The sequence below is a fragment of the Entelurus aequoreus genome, linkage group LG10 (assembly GCF_033978785.1).
Source record: "Entelurus aequoreus isolate RoL-2023_Sb linkage group LG10, RoL_Eaeq_v1.1, whole genome shotgun sequence".
NCBI lineage: Eukaryota > Metazoa > Chordata > Actinopteri > Syngnathiformes > Syngnathidae > Entelurus > Entelurus aequoreus.
The window spans coordinates 52083676-52110047 of NC_084740.1; the positions used below are offsets into that span (position 1 = coordinate 52083676).

The window sequence follows — 26372 nt, forward strand, 5'->3', positions numbered from 1 at the left end:
AAAATATGGCAATATCGCGAAATGATCAAGTATGACACATAGAATGGATCTGCTATCTCCGTTTTAAATAAGAACATTTCATTTCAGTAGGCCTTTAAATCAGATTAAGCACACTTTTTGAATAATTACAATGAATAGCAGTTGACTATCGTATACTTCCCTGATGGCTGTCGATGTACTAGGAGCGTTTTTGATAGAGGCCGCCTCACAAACGGGTTCAGCGTTCAGATGTTTTTTTAAACTTGTTGTGGTTCAATGATAAGGAAAATTATTGTGGCAATGTATGCAGATGACCTTAGTATGGGGGTCAGCAACCCGCGGCTCTTTAGCGCCGCCTCTCTCTTTCAGAGATGTGTGAAAATGGAAAAAGATAAAGAAAAAAAACATTTTTTGTCTTAATGTATTTTCTGTAGGAGAACAAACATGACACAAACCTTCCTAATTGTTAGAAATCCCACAGTTTATGTTATACATGCTTCACTGATGAGGATTTAGCAAGCAACCTTTTGTCCTACTAATATCAGCGATCCTTGAACTCATCGTAGTTTGTTTACAACTTTCTCCGATGTTGCCACATAAAGACGTGTTTTATGCCACTTCTTATCCGTCTCATTTTGTCCACCAAATGTTTTATGCTGTACGTGAATGCACAAAAGTGAGCTTTGTTGTTTTTATTGATTTGTTGGAGTGCTTATCAGGCATATTTGGTCAAACCATGACTGCAAGCTAATCGATGCTAACATGCTGTTTAGGCTAGCTGTGTGTACATATTGCATCATTATGCCTCGTTTGTAGGTATATTTGAGCTCATTTAATTTCCTCTGTGTATTTAATTTATATTTGCATGTCTCATGACACATAATCTGTATGTAATATTGGCTGCATTTCTCAAAGTTGTTTGTGTGCCATGTTGTTCCAGCTTGCAAAGATTGTAAAAACATCCATTAGAAGAAGACAGCCTGCCGTTTCCTAAAACTTGGACACACACATCTATACCTTTGGCCATTCTGAGCCAGTCATTTCTAGAAGTTATCTCATCCTGTGAGAAGCCTCCATTTTACTAATGATTTCCAATGTTTCAAAAATTTGAAGAATAAAAATTAAAATACAACATTTCTGTCAACAAAGATTTGCGTCAGCCTTTGATAGTAGGCTAATATAGCTAATATAGACACTTTCATCATGTGTTGCCTTTATTATAACACTTATATAAGGTTGATTAATGATTAATGCAATAATTTATTAATGATTAATGCAATAATTTATGTGATTGTGGAAATAATCCCATGACAGCTCTATTTAGAACAGGGATGTCCAAAGTGCGGCCCGGGGGCCATTTGCAGCCCGCAGGTCATTTTTTAATGGCCCCACGGCCCATTTTAAAATATGATTAAAAAAATTAAAAACATAAAAAGTGGTATGAAAGAGCAAACAGGTGAAATGTAACAAGAAAATGTTGGAATGTTTACTCTAATAACACAAAGCTGCCATGCAGGCTGTTTTTTTCTTTAAAAAATAATAATGAATCAAAATCAATGTTATTATGAATTATTGACCTATCCGAGGGTCCAATTATGTCACATTAAATATTGCACTTTGAGATATTTTTTTGGGAAAATGTTGCATATTTTGTGTTTGCCATATAAAAAATTGAGCTTTTTTTTTTTTTTTTTTTTTAAAGAAGGGCCTAAAACGAACAAAAAACATAAACAACAATACAACGTATAATTGACGGATAGATCTGAAGTTGATCTCGGGATTATTGTGTTAAAAGTAAACTGTAAAAAAAATGTATAATTTATTTTTTAACACTTTAATGAGTAGGACCCTTTTGGATCCCCAATAATTTTTGTGTGATTTGTTTTTAAGTGTCATTGCTCAAAAAATAATAATGGTGTTATGAGTTATTGACCTTTTTAAGGCTCCAATTATTATATAATCTCAAATATTCCTCTTAAAAATTTTATTGTGTAAAAATATTGCATATTTTGTGTTTTTTTCATAAAAAAACAGGGTTTTCTTTGACAAAAAGAGCATACGACTTAAACCTTTAAAAATGTTATATTGACAGATAGACCTAATGTTGATCTAGAGATAATAATACTGAATAATGACACATTTTAAATATTTTTTGGACCAAAACCCTTTGGAGTCCCCGGGATCAAGCCTGACTGGAGGCCTTAATGTATATTTTTATACATATATTGTATTGGTTTTTAAAATAAAAAAATATTAAAAATGGCCCCCGCTTGCTTTGATTTTTCAGTGTGCGGCCCTCAGTGGAAAAAGTTTGGACACCCCTGATTTAGAACATTACGTTACAAGTGAGTTGAATGGATTCTATACAAGTCATTTGTATTCCTTTTGTCATGTATTCCCAACTGACCAACAAAATCAGCATGTTGCAGTTTTTACTTGCTTGTTCTTTCTACATTCTGAACTGAAACAATCAATATTTTACTACTTCAAACTTGGGAGTACTGTACCTGCGAACCTGAATGGCCTTTCTGAGGTTTCCACATTCGAACCTTGAAAAAAATCTCAAAGAATCTGGCATGTCAGGTGATCTATAAAAAGAGAGAAAGTACTGATTCTGTCTGTGTAGATTCTCAGTCATGCAGCTCGTGTACTCAGCAAGGGTGGAATCGAGGTAACTTGGCTCTTCTTCTTTGTTGAAGATGTTATTCAGTTTTTTAGAAGTCCAGTTGTCTCGATTCAACCTTTGCTGAGTACTTTTATTCCTACTTATTATTTACCATAATAATTTTATTAGGGGTGTCCGGATCTGATATTGATATTGGCTGGATCACAGCAAAAAAAAACAAAAACATGTTTCATATTACTTACATACAAAGTCTATGTGTTAGAAAAGTATCCAGTAACATACGTATCCGCATCATTAAACTTACTGCGTAATGAGCTTAAAGGCCTACTGAAAGCCACTACTACAGACCACGCAGTCTGATAGTTTATATATCAATGATGAAATCTTAACATAACAACACATGCCAATACGGCCGGGTTAACTTATAAAGTGCAATTTTAAATTTCCCGCTAAACTTCCGGTTGAAAACATCTATGTATGATGACGTATGCGCGTGACGTCAATAGTTAAACGGAAGTATTGGGACACCATTGAATCCAATACAAAAAAGCTCTGTTTTTATCTAAAAAATCCACAGTATTCTGGACATCTGTGTTGGTGAATCTTTTGCAATTTGTTCAATGAACAATGGAGACTGCAAAGAAGAAAGTTGTAGGTGGGATCGGTGTATTAGCGGCTGGCTGTAGCAACACAACCAGGAGGACTTTGACTTGGATAGCAGACGCGCTATCCGACGCTAGCCGCCGACCGCACGGATGATCGGGTGAAGTCCTTCGTCGCTCCGTCGATCGCTGGAACGCAGGTGAGCACGGGTGTTGATGAGCAGATGAGGGCTGGCTGGCGTAGGTGGAGCGCTAATGTTTTTATCATAGCTCAGTGAGGTCCCGTTGCTAAGTTAGCTTCAATGGCGTCGTTAGCAAGAGCATTGTTAAGCTTCGCCAGGCTGGAAAGCATTAACCGTGTATTTACATGTCCATGGTTTAATAGTATTGTTGATTTTCTGTCCATCCTTCCAGTCAGGGGCTTATTTCTTTTGTTTCTATCTGCATTTAAGCACAATGCTATCACGTTAGCTCCGTAGCTAAAGAGTTTCGCCGATGTATTGTTGTGGAGATAAAAGTCACTGTGAATGTCCATTTCGCGTTCTCGACTCTCATTTTCAAGAGGATATAGTATCCGAGGTGGTTTAAAATACAAATCCGTGATCCACAATAGAAAAAGGACAAAGTGTGGAATCCAATGAGCCCTTGTACCTAAGTTACGGTCAGAGCGAAAAAAGATACGTCCTGCACTGCGCTCTAGTCCTTCACTCTCACGTTCCTCATCCACGAATCTTTCATCCTGGCTCAAATTAATGGGGTAATCATCGCTTTCTCGGTCCGAATTGCTCTCGCTGCTGGTGTAAACAATGGGGAAATGTGAGGAGCCCTTCAACCTGCGACGTCACGCTACTTCCGGTACAGGCAAGGCTTTTTTTATCAGCAACCAAAAGTTGCGAACTTTATCGTCGATGTTCTCTACTAAATCATCCATCCATCCATCCATCTTCTTCCGCTTATCCGAGGTCGGGTCGCGGGGGAAGCAGCCTAAGCAGGGAAACCCAGACTTCCCTCTCCCCAGCCACTTCGTCCAGCTCTTCCCGGGGGATCCCGAGGCGTTCCCAGGCCAGCCGGGAGACATAGTCTTCCCAACGTGTCCTGGGTCTTCCCCGTGGCCTCCTACCGGTCGGACGTGCCCTAAACACCTCCCTAGGGAGGCGTTCGGGTGGCATCCTGACCAGATGCCCGAACCACCTCAACTGGCTCCTCTCGATGTGGAGGAGCAGCGGCTTTACTTTGAGCTCTCCCCGGATGGCAGAGCTTCTCACCCTATCTCTAAGGGAGAGCCCCGCCACCCGGCGGAGGAAACTCATTTCGGCCGCTTGTACCCGTGATCTTGTCCTTTCGGTCATAACCCAAAGCTCATGACCATAGGTGAGGATGGGAACGTAGATCGACCGGTAAATTGAGAGCTTTGCCTTCCGGCTCAGCTCCTTCTTCACCACAACGGATCGATACAGCGTCCGCATTACTGAAGACGCCGCACCGATCCGCCTGTCGATCTCACGATCCACTCCCCCCCCACTCGTGAACAAGACTCCAAGGTACTTGAACTCCTCCACTTGGGGCAGGGTTTCCTCCCCAACCCGGAGATGGCACTCCACCCTTTTCCGGGCGAGAACCATGGACTCTGACTTGGAGGTGCTGATTCTCATCCCAGTCGCTTCACACTCAGCTGCGAACCGATCCAGCGAGAGCTGAAGATCCTGGCCAGATGAAGCCATCAGGACCACATCATCTGCAAAAAGCAGAGACCTAATCCTGCAGCCACCAAACCAGATCCCCTCAACGCCTTGACTGCGCCTAGAAATTCTGTCCATAAAAGTTATGAACAGAATCGGTGACAAAGGGCAGCCTTGGCGGAGTCCAACCCTTACTGGAAACGTGTCCGACTTACTGCCTGTTATGCGGACCAAACTCTGGCACTGATCATACAGGGAGCGGACCGCCACAATCAGAAAGTCCGATACCCCATACTCTCTGAGCACTCCCCACAGGACTTCCCGAGGGACATGGTCGAATGCCTTCTCCAAGTCCACAAAACACATGTAGACTGGTTGGGCAAACTCCCATGCACCCTCAAGGACCCTGCCAAGAGTATAGAGCTGGTCCAAAGTTCCACGACCAGGACGAAAACCACACCGTTCCTCCTGAATCCGAGGTTCGACTATCCGGCGTAGCCTCCTCTCCAGCACACCCGAATAGACCTTACCGGGAAGGCTGAGGAGTGTGATCCCACGATAGTTAGAACACACCCTCTGGGTCCCCTTCTTAAAGAGAGGAACCACCACCCCGGTCTGCCAATCCAGAGGTACCACCCCCGATGTCCACGCGATGCTGCAGAGTCTTGTCAACCAAGACAGCCCCACAGCATCCAGAGCCTTAAGGAACTTCGGGCGGATCTCATCCACCTTGCCACCGAGGAGCTTTTTAGCAACCTCAGCCCCAGAAATAGGAGAGCCCACCACAGATTCCCCAGGCACTGCTTCCTCATAGGAAGACATGTTGGTGGGATTGAGGAGGTCTTCGAAGTATTCCCTCCACCGATCCACAACATCCGCAGTCGAGGTCAGCAGAACACCATCCTCACCATACACGGTGTTGATAGTGCACTGCTTCCCCTTCCTGAGGCGGCGGATGGTGGTCCAGAATCACTTCGAAGCCGTCCGGAAGTCGTTTTCCATGGCTTCCCCGAACTCCTCCCATGTTCGAGTTTTTTCCTCCGCGACCGCTGAAGCCGCACAGCGCTTGGCCTGTCGGTACCTGTCCGCTGCCTCAGGAGTCCTATGAGCCAAAAGAACCCAATAGGACTCCTTCTTCAGCTTGACGGCATCCCTCACCACCGGTGTCCACCAACGGGTTCTAGGATTACCGCCACGACAGGCACCAACTACCTTGCGGCCACAGCTCCAATCAGCCGCCTCGACAATAGAGGCGCGGAACATGGTCCATTCGGACTCAATGTCGAGCACCTCCCTCGTGACATGTTCAAAGTTCTTCCGGAGGTGGGAATTGAAACTCTCTCTGACAGGAGACTCTGCCAGACGTTCCCAGCAAACCCTCACAATGCGTTTGGGCCTGCCAGGTCTGTCCGGCATCCTCCCCCACCATCGCAGCCAACTCACCACCAGGTGGTGATCGGTAGAAAGCTTCGCCCCTCTCTTCACCCGAGTGTCCAAAACATGAGGCCGCAAATCCGACGACACAACTACAAAGTCGATCATGGAACTGCGGCCTAGGGTGTCCTGGTGCCAAGTGCACATATGGACACCCTTATGTTTGAACATGGTGTTCGTTATGGACAATCTGTGACGGGCACAAAAGTCCAATAACAAAACACCGCTCGGGTTCAGATCCGGGCGGCCATTCTTCCCAATCACGCCTCTCCAGGTTTCACTGTCGCTGCCAACATGAGCGTTGAAGTCCCCCAGTAGAACGAGGGAATCACCCGGGGGAGCACTCTCACTCTACTAAATCCTCTCAGCAAAAATATGGCAATATCGCGAAATGATCAAGTATGACACATAGAATGGATCTGCTATCCCCGTTTAAATAAATAAAAAATCATTTCAGTAGGCCTTTAACTTAATGAATTATTTTGGCTTACTAAGTGTCTCAAAAAACAATTACTCTGAATCCATTCCGGATGGTTATTAATAAATGGGTTAATGTTAGCATTGTTCTCTATTTCAGTCATTTCACTTGATCTTACCTTTCATAACATTCCACACAACCAAGAATAAAAGCATGTATGATTTGTGCTAATATCGTATCAGATTAGAATCTGTATTGGTTAAAACTCAAAGTTCCATAATCGGTATCGTATTGGAAGTGAAAAAGTTCAAGACACCCCTAACGTTTTTCATGGTTTTGCATTGATTTATATTTTGAAATGTCTTATACTGTACTATGTAAGACATAAACACGTTTGTGGGTTAGTGTGTACTGTCTACCCACCTGTCATCCTCCATGTCAAAGACAACTTGGTTGATGATGTCATCTGTATTCATGAAACGCTGGATATCTTCAATCACTTTCTGCCTGACAAAACAAGTATTGTATGGCATTACAATGACTTTAGGATTAAGTAATGACTTACAAACCTTTTTGAAAAACATTTTGACAAACAGCGTCTGTTTTCATCGAAGAATTCCACAGTATTCTGGACATCTGTGTTGGTGAATCTTTTGCAATTTGTTTAATGAACAATGGAGACTGCAAAGAAGAAAGCTGTAGGTGGGATCGGTGTATTAGCGGCTGGCTGCAGCAACACAACCAGGAGGACTTTGAGTTGGATAGCAGACGCGCTATCCGACGCTAGCCGCCGACCGCACCTATGATCGGGTGAAGTCCTCCGTCGCGCCGTAGATCGCTGGAACGCAGGTGAGCACGGGTGTTGATGAGCAGATGAGGGCTGGCTGGCGTAGGTGGATAGCTAATGTTTTTAGCATAGCTCTGTCGAGGTCCCGTAGCTAAGTTAGCTTCAATGGCGTCGTAAGCAACAGCATTGCTAGGCTTTGCCAGGCTGGACAGCATTAACCGTGTGGTTACAGGTCCTGGGTTTGGTTCGGTGTCTCCTAATAGTAGAAGTAATAGTAGTATTGTTGATCTTTTGTCTATCCTTCCAGTCAGGGGCATGTTTCTTCTGTTTCTATCCGCAGTTAAGCACAATGCTATCACGTTAGCTCTGTAGCTAAAGTGCTTTGCCGATGTATTGTCGTGGAGATAAAAGTCACTGTGAATGTCCATTTCACGTTCTCGACTCTCATTTTCAAGAGGATAAAGTATCCGAGGTGGTTTGAAATACAAATCCGTGATCCACAATAGAAAAAGGAGAGAGTGTGGAATCCAATGAGCCAGCTTGTACCTAAGTTACGGTCCGAGCGAAAAAAGATATGTCTTTCACTGCATTCTAGTCCGTCACTCTAACGTCCCTCATCCACGACTCTTTCATCCTCGCTCAAATTAATGGGGTAATCGTCGCTTTCTCGGTCCGAATAGCTCTAGCTGTGTTGAAAACAATAGGAAAATATGAGGAAGTGAACAACTGACAACGTCACGCTACTTCCGGTAGGGGCAAGGCTTTTTTTTATCAGAGACCAAAAGTTGCGAACTTTATCGACGACGTTCTATACTAAATCCTTTCAGCAAAAATATGGCAATATCCCAAAATGATCAAGTATGACACATAGAATGGATCTGCTATCCCCGTTTAAATAAAAAAAATTCATTTCAGTAGGCCTTTAAGTTTTATAAAAGAAAATGAGACAGTTTGTGTTTGGTTTGCATTCAATCATTTCATCTGACTCAGCTTACGTGATGTGTAAAAGGGTACCTTTGAACGCCCGGCTTGCGTGAGGCCATGGGTTCATTTGCTGGTTTCGGGACATGACCCCAAAAATCAGGGAAAGCCAGGATGTCAAATCCCGGAATAGATTTGGTTTTGACGGCTGCAGCATGGTACATGGTGGGTTCATGGTATGGGATGAAAACGCCTTGTCTTTCAATTAACTTGTCTATCGTTGTGAAATCGTAAGAGTTGTTGTTTTCCTCTTTGTTGTCATTACAGCCATCATTTGCTGGACCAGACTTTGCTTCCTCACTAAAAGCAGAAAACAAGTTTGAACTGAAAAGTTTCTTCAATTAATCTGCATTGAAGGAGGAGAGGGGGCAATGATTAACAAATGTTCAGAATAAAAATACATAAAAAAAAAACATTACAAGAAAGTTTAAACATTGATTTGTATTTCATCAATATTGAAATAAGTAATTGATACCTTAGCTACCATGAAGAAAACAAATTAATAGGGCTATCTTCAAATATTCTATTTGATTCGACGATCAACTTCAAAGTCAAATCGTCTCATATTAAACTTCCCTCCCCCTCCAATGTGTTAACACCTGCTGAGGCCACCCCCATACCGGTGTGTTGGAAGGATAAATTGTATGTGTTCATCATGTCTTCTTTGAATACTAGTAAAATACTTTTGTGCAGACAAATAGTTTTATAGAGTAAGAAATAATTGATATCTGCTTACAATTGTGGCTTTCACCAGAGTGTGATAGCTCTTTCTGGTCTCTGCTTCCTGGTCTGACGTCACATAATCAATCAGCTGCATGTTTTGGCCTCCTACATCGCTTATTGTATTATGATGAAATCAATTGGTCTGCACACAATAATATTTTTGAACTAGTGTTGGGAGGATGTTTCTACATTAAGGACGTGATCAGCGCTCATCGGGACGCGTCACTGTCAGACAGGAAGCTCGCAATGCAATCAGTCGGCCCGCTGGAAATTAGACACAGCGCAGGCCGGGTGTTGCGCTTCTTTTGCAAAGGTATCATTCCGCTGGTTCGCAATACGAAAACTTTGTTACCAATTTTATTTCCTCCATTTAGTCAAGTTCGATGTCCTCTTGGTGCTGCACCAATGCGATAACCTCACAAACTGGGGTTTATCTGTCTTTGTGGCGGAAAAGTCGTAAAGCAGATCTTTGTTTTGTTCATTTTAATGAAAGGCTAGCTGTATTCATTTTATAAATATCTTCAATTGACTTATGCTGAGAAGAAGATACACTCCTCCACATGACTCATCTATTATTTTAACAATTAATTAATTTATCAATATTAATATGACAATTCAATTACTGTACCCGCTCAATAATCCCTTCAAGTTCCTTCTTTTTTCCCCATCTGGGATTGTTTGAGGTATTCCTTGCCCGGATGTGGGTCGAGATCAGGGGATGTCGATTTTAGTTTGTAAAGCCCTTTGAGACTCTTGTGAGTAAGGGCTATATATTAAATAATAATAGATTATTAGCCCATCTAGCTAGATAAACCTGATTTGTTCCACTGATTTATTCATTTGTTCTCAATCTCTGTCGCTTCAATATGACATTGTTGAGTGAAATTGAAGTCATATCATTAGATTTGTGATATTCAAGAGTCAAAAAACGCAAAAATGAAATCCTTACCTTGTCTGCATGACTTTGCTTCCGACTACAGAGCTCGTTTTAAGGAGGCCATTATGACTGTTGAAATCTTTGGCCTTTAAAATGGCAGCATCTGTAAGCCAACATATAGGACAGACCACCAAGTAGTAAATCACACATTTTTGGTACTGTATATATTTTTCAATACATCACTGGTATACTGTATTTCAAGCTGTTCTATGGACTGGTGCCTTGGTGTGGCGGAACAGCTTGTGTGTCTCAATGACCCTGAGAGCTATGCTGGCAGGGGGCTTGTACCCCTGGTAGCTCTAAGCAAGCCAGACAGGTCAAAGGCGAGCGACCAGACGAAACCCAGTCCACCTAGCTAGCCTGGCAGCAGGGGCTTGTAGGCTGAGTTCAGGGCGTGTCTGCTGTCACAGCACCTGAATTGGCCTGTCTCAGCCGCCTAGTGAGCAGAAGAGCACATCGCCAATGGTCACGGGGCAATAGATCTAGTTTGTTGGTCACTGCGGGATAACTCATAAGCTACACCAACTGTCACACACTTGTGTTCCGTCAGAACCTGTAGCACTGAGTCCAGACACGGAAGTTTGTCTTGGGCAAGCATGCTTTCACAAAATTCTGCCCCGCCGCTCTTCATTATGAGCATCTCTTCTCTTCATAAATTCAAATATTATGCCTCCACGACTGGCAACTTGGGAGCGCTCTGTTCTCAAGAGAGCTGTCGTTCTACGGCTGGTTGACATCCTGCAACTGCCACATATACATCCATTGCATGCTGGAATGTGCGCTACCTTGGCGTTGGATCTGAGATGGACAATGCCTCACCTCGCAAATCAGCCCTCATTGATGTGGAACTACCTTGCCTCAACATCTTTGTCGCTGCTCTTAGTGAAACCTGGTTCTGTCCAAGAAAAAAACTACACCTTATTCTGGAATGGTTTCCCAGATTGCGACAGACTAATGCATGGCCAACCCCACACCTCTCCTCCCTGCGCCTTCACACAAACTGTGGCCCAGTCACAATCATAGCCACTTATGCCACTACACTGACCTCTGACCTGGATTCAAAAGAGACTTTCTACAATCAACTGAGCTCCATTATTCAAAAGACCCCCTCAACCGAACGCCTTCTGATTCTTGGGGACTTCAATGCCAGAGCCGGTGTGAACTCCAGCGCATGGCTTGACATCCTGGGAGACCATGGTAATGGCAACATGAATGACAATGGACAACTTCTGCGGGAACTCTGCTGAAAACACCAACTCTGTATCCCCTCTTCCTTCTTTCAGGGCTCAAACTCCTCCAAAGTCACCAGGTGTCACCCTCATTCTAAACACTGGCACCAACTTGACCATGTGCTGGTGAAGCGTGAGCACTTAAAAGATGTAACACATTGCCAAACACTGCATTCAGCAGACTGTGATACTGATCACGCCCTTGTACGCTGCAAAGTAAGGTTGACCCCAATAAAGCTTCATCACACCAGGCCCAAGCCCGATCCTCGCTTGGATGTTTCTGCTACCTATGGTCCTGCACTGCAACATGCGTTCCAAGAAGTACTTGTGTCTAGCTATGCCACCTCATCACTGCATGCAGATAACACTGACCCATCCCTCTCACCTGCGGACATCACCTCTGCCTGACAGCACTTCCACTCTATCACCACAAAAGCGGGATTCCCCAGCTTTGGAAAGCTATCCAGGTCACAGCCAGACTGGTTCAAGGCTCATGCCAGCCTGCTACTTTTTTAACCGTATTGTGTCATGTGCATCTAGTGGCAACATCAGAGGTGTCTTCAAAGGCCTGAAAGAAGCTTAATGCCTAGTCCCCCAAAAGTCCTCTCCCCTACATTCCCTAGCTGGTGGATTCCTGACTGATCTGGAATCTCATCTGACACGTTGGGTTGAGTATTATAGCATTCTCTATGGCCAGCCTGTCACAACCAACACACTGGCAATAACTGCTGCTGTCCCTGAGCTCCCCCCTCTGACTGACCTGGATGCTGACATCACTATTGAGGACGTCAAATCTGCCATAAACGCCCATAAAAACAACAAGTCTCACGGAGCTGACCGCCTCCATTCTGAGGTTTTTAAGGCAGGTGGGGATGCACTCGTCTGTTTTACGCCATCTGTTTGTGTCTTGCTGGAACAATAGATATCTCCCAGATGTCTTTCGAGATGCTAACATCATCACCATCTATAAAAACAAAGGGGACCGTGCAGACAGTAACAATGATTCCCGGGCGTGGCCACCGCTATCACTGCTTCCCTCACCTCCCAGGGGGTGATCAAGGGTGATGGGTCAAATGCAGAAAATAATTTCGCCACACCTAGTGTGTATGTGACAATTATTAGTACTTTAACTTTAACTACAGAGGAATTTCTCTGCTCAATGTTGCGGGAAAGATATTTGCTCGAACTCTCCTACCACAACTACAAGTCCTTGCAGACCGTATCCTTCCTTAAAGCCAGTGTGGGTTTCGAACCGGTTGTTCCCCAGTAGACATGGTGTTCTGTGTTCGACAATTACAGGAAAAGTGCATTTAACATCAAAAACCTTTTCTGGTGTTTGTGGATTTGACTAAGGCCTTTGACTACGTCAGCCAATCTGGATTCTTCTTTGTTCTGCAAAGACTAAACTACCGAAGATGACTACTGAATTTCAGGGTGGCATGAGGGCAACGGTACAATTTGAAAGCACTTGCTCTGATGAATTCCAGATGAGATGTAGGTTGAAGCAGGGTTGTGTTCTTGCAACCTACCCTCTTTGAAATATTTTTCGCTGCCCTACTACGTTGCACTTTCCCCGAAGACTCTGGTATCCTCTTACATACCTGCAGCTCAGGAAAAATATTCAATCCATCCAGACTGCGGGCTAAGACCAAAGAAAGTCATGTCATGGTACGTGAACTGCTTTATGCTGATGATGCTGGCTTTGCCACCCACCCGCTCTGCACATCTTTTGACTCGGCATGCAAAGAGTTCGGCCTGCAGATTAACTTAAAAAAGACAGTTGTCCTTGCCCAAACTGCAACCCTGAACCCTGCTATCTCCATCTCCAACACACCACTATCTGTGGTGGACAAATTCACCTACCTGGGATCCACAGTCTCCAACACCAAGAACCTTGATGCAAAACTTGACATGCGCATTGGAAGGGCATCATCAATTTTTAGCAAATTGAGAAAGGGTGTCTGGATCAACAATAACCTTTCCTTGCTCCTCAAAGTACGTGTATACCACACATGTGTACTTAGCACCTTAATATACGCATCTGAGTCATGGACAACATACCGCAGGAACAAACATCGCCTCAATGCATTTCACTTCCTCTGCCTTCGTTCCATACTGGTCATTTGTTGGAAGGACCATGTAACCAACTCAATCAGACTAAAGAAAACAGGCTCCAGTGACCTGTACACAACTCTTCGCCAATGCCATCTCAAATGGGCCGGACACATTCATCGTATGGATGACGCTCGCCGCCCCAAATTCTTATTGTATGGCGAACTAGCCAATGCTCCGTGCAAACAAGGACGTCCCCGCCTGCATATTAAAGATGTAATCAAGAGGGACATGAAATATTTCTCCATCAACATTGTCAACTGAGATTGGAACTGGCAGCAATTAACAAATGCTGCAGAGTCTCTCAAGACGCATACAAGTCATTCTTGGAAGAGAGACGCTTAAAATGGGAAGCAGTTCGTCACATGCGACAGGAACGGCCATAGTAGTAGTAGTAGTAGTAGTATTTCAAGATGGCGCCTATGTAGTGACTGCTTCTTGCAGGAGCTCTGTGCGCTTGTGTTTGCGCTTGTGTTTGCGCTTGTGTTTTCGGGTCTGTGCAACAAGGGTTGGCACCTTTGTGGCCTTTTGGGGGCTTTTTTGAAAACTTTTGGATCTGCTTTGGGGGGTCATGGCCATGTCTCCATAGCAGACCAGCTGCTGGCTCTCTGCCACACCAGAGTCTGCGTGGAGAGACCGGAGAAGATGCGGAGAGAGAGACTGGCCTGTGGAGCTTGCGTTGACCCTTTGGATGGATGAGCTTTACAGAACCCTGGCTGAACAAGCATGTATCCCCGCGGACTGGACATTGGCAAAGAGTGAGTGGGCAGCCTACAAAAGAGTAGGCTCTCTTGGTTGCTTTGTTGGGTCTGTTCCCGTCTTTGGACGTGACACCCACCCAAGCAGACAATGGCGTGGAGCCATTTGGGTGTTAAAATTGTGTTTTTGTTTTGTTGTTTGTCCGTGCATGGTACAATCATCTGTGCACAACATGTATTGTTTATTGCTTCGTTTTGGGGTTCTTTCGTTGTGTTTTACTTTTGTAGCTGTATGTCGAGAGCCCAAAGATCACAGTCTACCTATTGAAATTCATTGTCCTTTGCCATGATTGAGAAAAAAACGTTTGTTACGATCTAGAATTTCATGCAATTATTTTTCTCTTCATGTTCTCCATTCCATGTCGGCTTTCCCTTTTCCGCTCCACTAGTGTAAACCCTGTTTAGTTGTTGGATAAGATGGTTGTTTATTGGTGAAATAAACATTAAAATATTAAAGCAAGGACCACGGTGGCCTAGTGGTTACATATTGGCCGCAGGAGATTGAGATTCAAACCGTCGTTTGGACATGCCGTTTGCATGTTCTCCCCGTGCATGCATGGGTTTTTATCTGGGTAGGCCTACTCCAAAAAAATCATTTAGCTGACTTTCTTCTGTTGATATGGAAATATTGATATTGATCTTACTTGATCTTCTTCTTCTGTCGTGTGTCTAGATTTTCAGCTCTGTTGAGGCGAGCCAGGTCAACGTGTCATCGTCCAGGTCAATCAGACCTTGTTCGCCATTTGGTGGCCGGTGTTTGGGGCAACTAGTTACTATATGCTCTACTGTCTGGACTGGGTCCCCACACTCGCAGGAGGCGTCTTCCGCAAGTCCCCACCTCTTCATCGCTGCTCCGTAGCGTCCGACGCCGGTCCTCAAGCGGTTGAGGGTTGTCCACTGCTTCCGGGGCAGTTCCTGACGTCTGTGGGGTCGTCGATGTAGTGGTGCAACCTAGATGATTCTGATAACTTCCACTGTTCTCTCCATCTCGTCTTGACCCAGGTGGCCTTGGAAGTATCAGCTGATGTTGTGCTGAGCAGCTCGTGGGCTTGCATGGCAAAGGGACACCTTGACTTTAGGCGCACGTGTCGTGGTGTTTCTGTGACGATCTTATGGAGGAGGTGGGATTCGCTGGTCTGTGCCTTTCGGGAGAGGGCCAGTGTGGCTGCTTCTCGTCTGATGTTTGCCGGGGCGATGCCAGCAAGGATGGGCAGTTGGTTTACTGGGGTCCCTCGCAGGCACCTGGAGACGGTCCGCAGGCCGCTGTTGTGTTTACCACGTCTGCAGACCGCAAAAAGCCTAGTGGGTTTAGCGTTACTGCAGCTCAACGTTGATCTTACTTGATATTGAGCAATTACGATAGCAACACAAACACGACCCAGAAGCCCCGTGTACCAGTTATGAGGTTAAAAAGGTTCAGAGTGAAAATAGTGACAGTATTAACATGTTTTATGCCATGCAACAACTGAAGTGTGTAATAAAATGAGGAAATTAGATCTTCCAGCATATGGATGATATTGTACTGGATGAGAAATTAGCCAGTCCTTTGCTTATCGGACAAGATAGGAATGACTTTATTTATTCCACATTGTGCATATGTCCATATAATTTAGACACAATAAACAAAAGTAAACATGATTTAGTACAGACGTGAATGACATTAATGAAAGATTAAAAAAGTAATACATATAATTTGGGATGGATTAAAATATAGCAATAATAACACTCACATTGCAAACAGAGCACACATATTTAGAAATGACCTGCAGCAATGCTCCTTCTTACAAGGCTGATATAACAGTCTTCTCTGAAGGAACTACTTAAGGCGTAGAAGGATGTCTACTATGGATGTCAGTTTGGCTAACATCCTTCATTCTTGATTGTGTCCAGTAGGACAGAGTCAGGTCTCCTGATCAGTCTATGAAGTCTTCTGTCCCTGACACAGCTGCCCCCAGCCTAGCATACAGAGACATGGAACACTGCTGAAGTCACTGCAATCTCATAAAAGGTGCGCAAGAAAGACCTGCACACAATAAAATCCTCAGTCTCCTTAATAGGTGGAGGACATTTTACAGGGTGTTTGTGTCATTCGTCCTGTCCAATTGGTAGATGAGGTGAACATCTAAATATTTAAAAGATTCCACTATCTCAATGTTTGATCCCTGGATCTTCACCGGGATGGATGGTGGAACTGATTACCGTAAGTCAATCACAATGGTCTGTAGTGTTTTGGCTCCTTTGGATGAGATGTTTGGAGGCTTGTAACCACACAGGAGGTCTTGCACAGGATGGGGACTTTTTCCAGGCCTAGGCTAAGGTTAAATATGTACTAGACCTCACCAGTGAGCTGTGATCACCTAATCAAAACAGCTTGGGGATGTGTGTCTGCTGAACTGGGCTGGTAAGTTGTAGGGGTCCGTCTGTGACAGAGAATGGTTGGTCAGGGAGGTGTGAAACTTGTACATGGAGCTGGTATAAGGTAGGTACTGGGATGAACTGTTGGGGCTGCTATGGAGTACGGGTTACATGTACGGGGTTTGCAGTGAGGACAAAGCCAAACCTGTTGAAAAAACGATTCAGTTTGTTGGCCCACTCTTGGTCACCAGAAGCTTGATGACCAAGTATGTTTCAGGCTAGTCCACCAGGTATTGTTCTGCTCCAACCTTTGTTCCACATTGTTCTTATGATCCTTTTTACACCTCCTGATCTTATATTTAAGCTCCCACTGAACTCTTCTCTGCTCCTCCTTGTTCCCTGAGATGAAATTCAGCAGGGCCTGTAGAGACCCAAATTCACTCTTAAGACACCGTAGACCACAAAACAATCTTATAAGACAATCATATGAGGCATAAGATAATGACTGTTTGCAGTTTTTGGTCGGAAGAGGAAAAATCGGGACAAAAACAGCCAGATTGCTTTTATGCGTGTATCCTGTTTAGTCAGACACTCTCTACTCTTTTTGAGTATTGTTGTTTGTTGTCTTCTGACGTGCTTTTAAATCAATTGTTTTGCATGAGATTTAGTTTTGTGTGCATGTTTCATATGCATGTTTCTGACCAAGCAAGATGGGCTGTGAGTCAGGCCTGTTTCCAACCTCAATATTAGACATGGTATAAGAAATCGTAAATGCAACTAACCTGATTTGGTTTGATTTGGTGGATCTTTTTTGGCCTGTAACAAAACTTCAGTACTCCAGCGTCTTTCCCCATTGTGACAAGCTAAATTGTCGCATAGCGCAGTGTCATCATTGGAAGAAGAAGAAGAAGATGAGGGAGAACTCCTCTGTGAACTCAAATCCAGCTCCTGAGTGAGACAGATTTATCATGATTTTTTTCAGGCATTTTGCACTGAAGTAACACATATTAGTCTGGTCACGATTACGTCTGGGAAAGTCCATCATTATTGTAATATGTCGTGATACTTTTTCCAATGATATAATATTGATTCTTTAAGTTTAAAAATCTATTCATAAGTATATATAGGGTTGTACCGGTACTAGTAAAGTACCGCGGTACTAATGAATCAAAAACGGTACTATACTCCCTTTGAAAAATACCAGTTCCCTTTTTTTTTTTTTTTTAATCACGTGACATTGCTGGTTTTATGAGCATAGGAGCATGTTTGGCAAAGTATGTATGTATAAATGTATATATGTATACATATATGTATATATATATATATGTGTGTGTACATGTATAAATATATGTATATATGTACGTGTGTGTGTGTGTGTGTGTGTGTGTGTGTGTGTGTGTGTGTGTGTGTGTGTGTGTGTGTATATATATATATATATATATATATATATATATATATATATGTATGTATATATATATGTATGTATATATATATATGTATGTATATATATATGTATGTATATATATATGTATGTATATATATATATATGTATGTATATATATATATATATATATATATGCATATGTATATGTATATATATATGTATGTATATATATGTATGTATATATATGTATATGTATATATATATGTATGTATATATATATATATGTATGTATATATGTATATATATATGTATGTATATATATGTATGTATATGTATATATATAAATATATATATATATATATACGTATATATATGTATATACACTGAACAGAAATATAAACGCAACAATTTTGGTTTTTCTCCCATTTTTCATGAGTTGAACTCAAAGATCTAAAACTTTACGATATACACAAAAGACCAATTCCTCAAATATTGTTCACAAACACTAAAAAAAAAATAATTGTTTGTGAGCATTTTTTCTTTGCCAAGATAATCCATCCCACCTCACAGGTGTGTCATATCAAGATGCTGATCAAACAGCACGATTATTGCACAGGTGTGCCTTAGGCTGCCCACAATAAAAGGCCAATCTGTAATGTGCAGTTTTATCACGCAGCACAAGGCCACAGATGTTTTGAGGGAGCTGGCATGTTGACTGCACGGATGTCCCCCAGAACTGTTGCCTGAAAATTGAATGTTAATTTCTCTACCATAAGCTGTCTCCAAAGCTGTTTCAGAGAATTTGGCAGTACATCCAACCGGCCTCACAACTGCCGACCACTTTTAACCACACCAGCTCAGGTGTACCTCCATAATCGTCTGAGACTTGCCACCCGGACAGTTACTGCAACAATTGGTTTGCATAACCAAATAATTTTTGCACAAACTGTAAGAAACGGTTCAGGAAAGCTTTTTTGCATGCTCACCGTCCGCATCAGAGTCTCGACCTGACTGCAGTTCGTCGTCGAAACCGACTTCATTGGGCAAATGCCCACATTCACGTTGACCACTTGGAGAGGTGTTCGCTTCACGGATGAATCCCAGTTTTCATTGTTCAGGGCAGATGGCAGACAGTGTGTGTGTTAGAGCGGTTTGCTGATGTCAGCGTTGTGAATCGAGTGGCCCACGGTGGGGGTAGTGTTACGATCATGGTTTGATCGTAAACAACGAAAGCAAGTGCATTTCATTGATGGCATTTTGAATGCACAGCGATATCGAGATGAGATCCTGAGGCCCATTGTTGTGCCATTTACCCGAGACCATCACCTCATGTTGCAGTATGACAATGCATGGCCCTATGTTGCAAAGATCTGTACACAATTCCTGGAAGCTGAAAACATCCCAGTTCATGCATGGCCAGTATACTCACCGGACATGTCATACATTGAGCCTGTTTAGGATGCTGTGGATGGACATATACGACAGCGTGTTCCAGTTCCTGCCAATATCCAGCAACTTTGTACAGCCATTGAAGAGGAGTGGACCAACATTCCACAGGCCACAATCAACAACCTAATCAACTCTATGCAAAGGAGATGTGTTGCACACCAGATACTGACTGCTTTTCTGACCCTCCAGAACCCCAATAAAGCAAAACTGCACATTTCAAAGTGGCCTTTTATCATGGGCAGTTTAAGACACACCTGTGCAATAATCATGCTGTTTAATCAGCATATGCCACACCTGTGAGGTAGGATGGATTATCTTGGTAAAGAAGAAGTGCTACACAGATTTAGACACATTTGTGAACAATATTTGAGAGGAATAGGTCTTTTTTTATGTGTATATCAGGGGTGTCCAAACTTTTTCCACTGAGGGCCGCACATTGAAAAATCAAAGCTAGCAGGGGCCATTTTGATATTTTTTATTTTAAAAACCAATACAATATATGTATAAAAAATATACATTTAGGCTTCCACTCAGGCTTGATCCCGGGGACCCCAAAGGGTTTTGGTCCCAAAAATATAAAAAATGTATCATTACTCAGTATTATTATTTGTGTTATTATTCAAGTTTTTAAATCTCTAGATCAGGGGTCGGCAACCCGCGGCTCCGGAGCCGCATGCGGCTCCTTGACCACTCTGATGCGGCTCAGCTACATGCATGACGACCCCCTCGATTTTCCCAGGAGATTTATGGATGTCAGTGTCTCTCATAGACTACTCCCAGGGAAGAATAATCCTATTAACACTCTTATTACTATATAAAGGGCGTGCCCTACTTGCACTGCAGTAATTGTCCTCTATAGCATTTACTTACAGCATGCCAGGCCAGCCACATGTTGTATGTTGTTATTACTTGCTCACACAGGAGACAGCAAAGCATAGTTACTCATCAGCCACACAGCTTACACTGACGGTAGCCGTATCAAACAACTTCAACATTGTTACGTTACAAATATGCGCCACACTGTGAACCCACACCAAAAAAGAATGAAAAACACATTTCTGGAGAACATCCCACTGTAACACAACATAAACACAACACAACCATTACCCAGAATCCCATGCAGTCCTAACTCTTCCGGTCTACATTATACACCCCGCTACCACCAAATCCCCCCACACATCAACCCCCCCCCCCCTTCGTGGTTGGTTGAGCGGAAGAGTTAGGGCTGCATGGGATTCTGGGTATTGGTACCGTCAGTGTAAGATGTGTTGCTGCTGAGTTACTACCATTGCTGTCACATACGTGAGCAAGCTAAAGCTGCATTCCACTTGTGGCCGAGCAGGTACACTGATTGGGCAGACTGTAGAGGGCGCCAAATGCAGTGTCATCACGCTCTGATATTCGGGAGTCTCCCGGGAAAAATGAGAGGGTTGGCAAGCGTGACGCAAGCGACATTCATTCAAAACTCGCGGGCTGCACTAACATCCAGTTCCCACATTAAAGTGCGTGCCGGTGCGTGTGTCTGAGACCCCTGGTTAACATAGCACAAAGCATGTAAGCTTTGTATCGGTGTTTTTCATTTTAAATTTTAAAAACATTTTTGTGGCTCCCATTACTTTCTTTAATGTGTGAAACTTGCCAAAATGGCTCTTTGAGTGGTAAAGGTTGCCGACCCCTGCTCTAGATCAACATTAGGTCTATCTGTCAATTTAACATTTTTTAAAGATTTAAATTGTATGCTCTTTTTGTCAAAGAAAACCCTTTTTTTTAATGAAAAAAAACACAAAATATGCAATATTTTCACCCAATAAAATTTTTCAGTGGGATATTTGAGATTATATAATAATTGGAGCCTTAAAAAGGTCAATAACTCATAAAACCATTGATTTTAATTCATTATTATTTTTTGAGCAATGACACTTAAAAACTAATCACACTAAAATTGTAGGGGATCCAAATGGGTCCTACTCATTAAAGTGTTAAAAAATAAATTATAATTTTTTTTTTTTTACTGTTTACTTTTAACACAATAATCTCTAGATCAACTTCAGATCTATCTGTCAATTATAAGTTTTATTGTTGTTTATGTTTTTTGTTTGTTCGTTTTAGGCCCTTCTTTAAAAAAAAACAGCTTGTTTTTTTACACTGCAAACACAAAATATGCAACATTTTCATCCAAAAATATCTCAAAATATTTAATGTGACGTAATTGGAGCCTTGAATAGGTCAATAATTCATAATGACATTGATTTTGATTCATTATTATTTTTTTAAAGAAAGAAACAGCCTGCATGGCAGCTTTGTGTGATTAGAGTAAACATTGCTACATTTTTTTGTTACATTTCACCTGTTTGCTCTTTAAATACCACTTTTATTGTTTTTTATTTTTTTCAATCGTATTTTTAAAATGTGCCGTGGGGCCGTTAAAAAATGACCTGCGGGCCGTAAATGGCCCCCGGGCCACACTTTGGACACCCCTGGTGTATATAGTAAAACATGTTAGATCTTTGAGTCTAACTCATGAAAAATGGGAGCAAACACAAAAGTGTTGCATTTATATTTTTGTTAGTTATATATATATATATATATATATATATATATATATATATATATATATATATATATATATATATATATATATATATATAATTCAACAAATCTGATTGTAAGTCAAGGATGACTCCCGCTCACTGTGAGCAAGGAAGTACAAAAAAAGAAACATTATACATCACATTGTGAAGTCCATGTGCATACCCAACACTCATCACAATTCCTATTACCAAAGTATTGCTGTGTTTGTTGGTTACCATGACACCACACTGAGTGACATCGGGACCAGTAAATGGTCTTCAACTCTTCATGGGTGCCATGGCAGCTGAAGAAAAATGAAGAAAATGTGCCATACACATCACGGTAAACATGTATAATTACTGCAATGTGTAATCAATTGTAATATCAGCCAATTCCATTTGAAAAAGGACTCTCAGACTCCAATTATATGGGAGATATTGCCATCAAGTGCAGAACATCCAAGGAGATTGAACAATGACAGCGACAAGACTTTGAGTACCTGGAAGTCATGAGAGAGCTCAGGACAGAGACGGCTGTACTGATGCAGTACTTCTTTGGGTCTGTCTGGGTCAGGGCAAAGACAAAGTTTGTTCAGATCAGTCTCCAAGTCATCATCCTGAAACAAAGAAATATTTTGTGACCCATAACAAGCAATGGAAATTTCTCTACTTCACTTCTGGGAATTGACTGAATTATGTTTGCAACATTTTTGGATTTATACTGAACATACTATCGTTTTATTTTAAAGGCCTACTGAAAGCCACTACTACCGACCACGCAGTCTGATAGTTTATATATATATAAGTTAGCTTCAATGGCATCGTTAGCAACAGCGTTGCTAGGCTTCGACAGGCGGCACAGCGTTAACCGTGTAGTTACAGGTCCAGTGTTCGGTTCGGTGTCTCATGATAGTAGTATTGTTGATCTTCTGTCTATCCTTCCAGTCAGGGGCTTATTTCTTTTGTTTCTATCTGCAGTTAAGCCCAATGCTATCACGTTAGCTCCGTAGCTAAAGTGCTTCACCGATGTATTGTCATGGAGATAAAAGTCACTGTGAATGTCCATTTCACGTTCTCGACTCTCATTTTCAAGAGGATATAGAATCCGAGGTGGTTTAAAATACAAATCCGTGATCCATAATAGAAAAAGGAGAAAGTGTGGAATCCAATGAGCCCTTGTACCTAAGTTACGGTCAGAGCGAAAAAAGATACGTCCTGCACTGCACTCTAGTCCTTCACTGTCACGTTCCTCATCCACAAATCTTTCTTCCTCGCTCAAATTAATGGGGTAATCGTCACTTTCTCAGTCCGGATCGCTCTCGCTGCTGGTGTAAACAATGGGGAAATGTGAGGAGCCCTTCAACCTGTGACGTCACGCTACAGGCAAGGCTTTTTTTATCAGCGACCAAAAGTTGCGAACTTTATTGTCGATTTTCTCTACTAAATCCTTTCAGCAAAAATATGGCAATATCGCGAAATGATCAAGTATGACACATAGAATGGATCTGCTATCCCCGTTTAAATACAAACAAAATATTTCAGTAGGCCTTTAAGTCCTGAGAATTTGCGAAATGTAGTCCTACTCTCAAACTTAAGAATAAAAGCTATTTATCAACTTTATTAAGTCTAAGACTCACTCCTACTCTCCACGATATTTAAGAGACCTTCAGAGGTGTCCTAAGTGGTTAGGAGTTGTCAGCGGGGGATGGCACTGAGGCGAGAGAGACGTGCGCCAACGTTCAGGGAGCGGAAGGATGTCCTGGCTTTGTTTGATGACGAGCAGCTGATCAAACGGTATCGTTTAGACCAGACCTGGGCAAATTAAGGCCCGGGGGCCGCATGCGGCCAGTTAAGCTTTTCTATCTGGCACGCCGGACATTACCAAATAATTTTTTTTAGATGTTTGAGATGTAAAGTGTAGCTGCCATTATGATGTGCAGTCATGTTTTCTAATGACCGTAAGTCTTGAACTATACTAAGTCAATGGTTGGAATCTGTGCTTTTGGATGATATACCAGTTACTATGGTAATCTAATTAGTTACTATGGTAATTTACGTCACAGCAGCTCAGACGAGGCACCAAGCAGTGTGGGTGGGAAGCGTTTCCACAGACGCGGAAGGAGATTTTCACGACAAAGTTCTAAAGCTTAGTGATATATCAGATTGTAGGTGGGTTTATTTTGTACCCTTTGCGTTCATATTTCACTGTTTGTTGCATTTTTGTTGCGTTTCACTTGATTGTAAAATATGTCGATCGAAAGGGGGTGTGACATTCATATTTTGTCAATATTCAGTGTTTTATCGTTCATAGAAAAATTAAAAATTCCATTACGTTTTTTAAGGCGGTCTGTCATGACGTTTTTAGCATTCAATCAGACATTATTGTGAGGTTTTGTATTAGTGTTCCTAAAAATAAATATACCGACCCCCAGACACATTTTTTTCTCTATATGTGGCCCCCGAGTCAAAATAATTGCCCAGGCCTGGTTTAGACAGAGCAGGTATTATTTTTGTCAGAGATTTAATAAGGGGCGTCATCTCATCAGCAACATCACGCTTTCCGTTCCAAATTAGTTGCCTAATTAATGAATTGGAAAAAAAAGGAAACATTTATTTTTGATTCATTGCCAAAAGTGTTTGTTTGTTTTGTATTATTTTGTAGTTTATAGTCAAAATATACACTCCCATTGTCCACTTAAATATTTCTAAGACATTTCTTTATTCTTAGACAAGGGATTCCCTTCCGTGATTGGTCATTTCTATGGACACAGAAATGACGTCACCTAAAATCCGTTTACAGCACATAGTAATGTCGTAATTCAGCTCTGAGTGTGACACTTAAGATTCAGTCCTACACTTGGCTGAAAGTGTGAGTAAGACGCTTGATAACTAACTTTTAAGTGCAGCTTTCAGCGAAGAATTTATTTACTCTTAAGTCAACTCTTAGCAGACTTCTTAGGAGTAATTCTAAGAAGCTTGATAAATACGGCCCCAGAAATGCACATCACTACGCCAACTAATGGCGGGGATACTGTAACTCAAATGTTGGCTTGCAACTTGAACCATAACAATTAGCGGAGAGGCAGTTCTGTCTCAAAATATTCTTTATAAAGTAAATTATTGCACCTTTCTCACCAAAAGCATTACTTTAAACACTCTTAAAGTGAGGTATCACTGTATAAAAGTATACATTCTGTAATTTTGTTTTGATAGAAACATTTAACCTTATCTATTCCCATTAACATACATAGTCTATGGCGGCAGCCTCTTGGCATTCTTCATCGTCTTCCTCCTCCTCCTCAAGAAAGTCCCAGTTGCCGCCATCTTAACAAATGAAAAAAATACAAATTAAAACAACTGAAACATCACACACATCTATCTATGTATTTATTGACCTGATGCTTTAACCACATTACAAGCAGCTTCCCCCTGTCTTGCAGGCAGGGGGAAGCTGTATGCTGAATGATCTGAGGTCAGTGGTAAAGGCGTCTTTGGCAGGCACTTCCTCATCAGCTGAACAGAGGGCTCCACCAATGACGTCAGACATTTATTCAACATACACGTCTGCAAAAATGACCAAAAATGGCAGACCAACATTAGATTTCAGTTCAAAATATGTGGCAGTTGACTAGTTTGCTTTTCTATTCCAGCCCATTCCCAAAATGCAGATTGCCCGCCGCGTGGAAGGCAGAGCGATCTGTTGGGGGCCCCATTTTGTATATAAAAAATGTCAATGAATGAATGTTTTTATTTTTTTTATTTTATTTTATTTATTTTTTTATTTTTTTAATGAATTTATTAATCAATCAACAAAACAATACACAACAATACCACAATGATGCAATCCAATTCCAAAACCAAACCCGTCCCAGCAACTTTAAGAACAACAACAAACAGAGCAATTGAGAATAAGGCTTTTAATAAAAAAATCATTGCAAACTTATTTCAAGCCCTGTTCTGCTCTGACACACGGATGAATATAATTGTAAATTTCCCCTTACAATTGTTAACTACGTTCGATCCCCTGTGGAGTTTGATCCAAAAGGCTTTCTAATACGGGTGTCCCGATCAGATGTTGGTTTAATATCAGCAAAAAAACTAATATTGAAGTTTTTGCACGTAAAATCTACGCTATAAACTCTGACAATAATAGTTGGCACCACAGAATGTTTACTTGTGCAAAGCTGAACTGCCAGTTAACGTCTAAATGTCCTCCAATAAGCAAACAATGTTGGTTTATTCTTGTATTTCAGTCTTATACAAACGGTAAACATGTTACGCAATAGACAACTTGGAGCCGCAATACAACAGCTTAGCATGCAATAGCACACAAGTTAGACATATACTAC

The 26372-nt window shown here is 42.0% G+C and overlaps 1 protein-coding gene and 1 long non-coding RNA gene across 4 annotated transcripts in view; one reads left to right on the forward strand and one right to left on the reverse strand.

Annotated features, from left to right (window-relative positions):
- Positions 1–25764, forward strand: part of LOC133658777 (uncharacterized) — a 36541-nt gene extending 10777 nt beyond the window's left edge. For 2 of the 3 annotated variants that reach the window (XR_009827526.1, XR_009827524.1), the window contains exon 4: positions 25464–25764. This is a non-coding gene — a long non-coding RNA (uncharacterized LOC133658777). Of the gene's footprint in view, positions 1–2266; positions 2325–25463 lie in introns of all 3 variants that reach the window. The other variant, XR_009827525.1, reaches the window with a different exon arrangement.
- Positions 1–26372, reverse strand: part of LOC133658776 (cytosolic carboxypeptidase 4) — a 121947-nt gene that overhangs the window by 46975 nt on the left and 48600 nt on the right. Inside the window, 8 exon segments of the mRNA XM_062061162.1 lie at positions 2487–2567; positions 7162–7245; positions 8540–8806; positions 10179–10269; positions 17403–17568; positions 22524–22640; positions 25271–25347; positions 25419–25587. Of these exon segments, the coding sequence (XP_061917146.1) occupies positions 2487–2567; positions 7162–7245; positions 8540–8806; positions 10179–10269; positions 17403–17568; positions 22524–22640; positions 25271–25347; positions 25419–25587 (1052 nt within the window).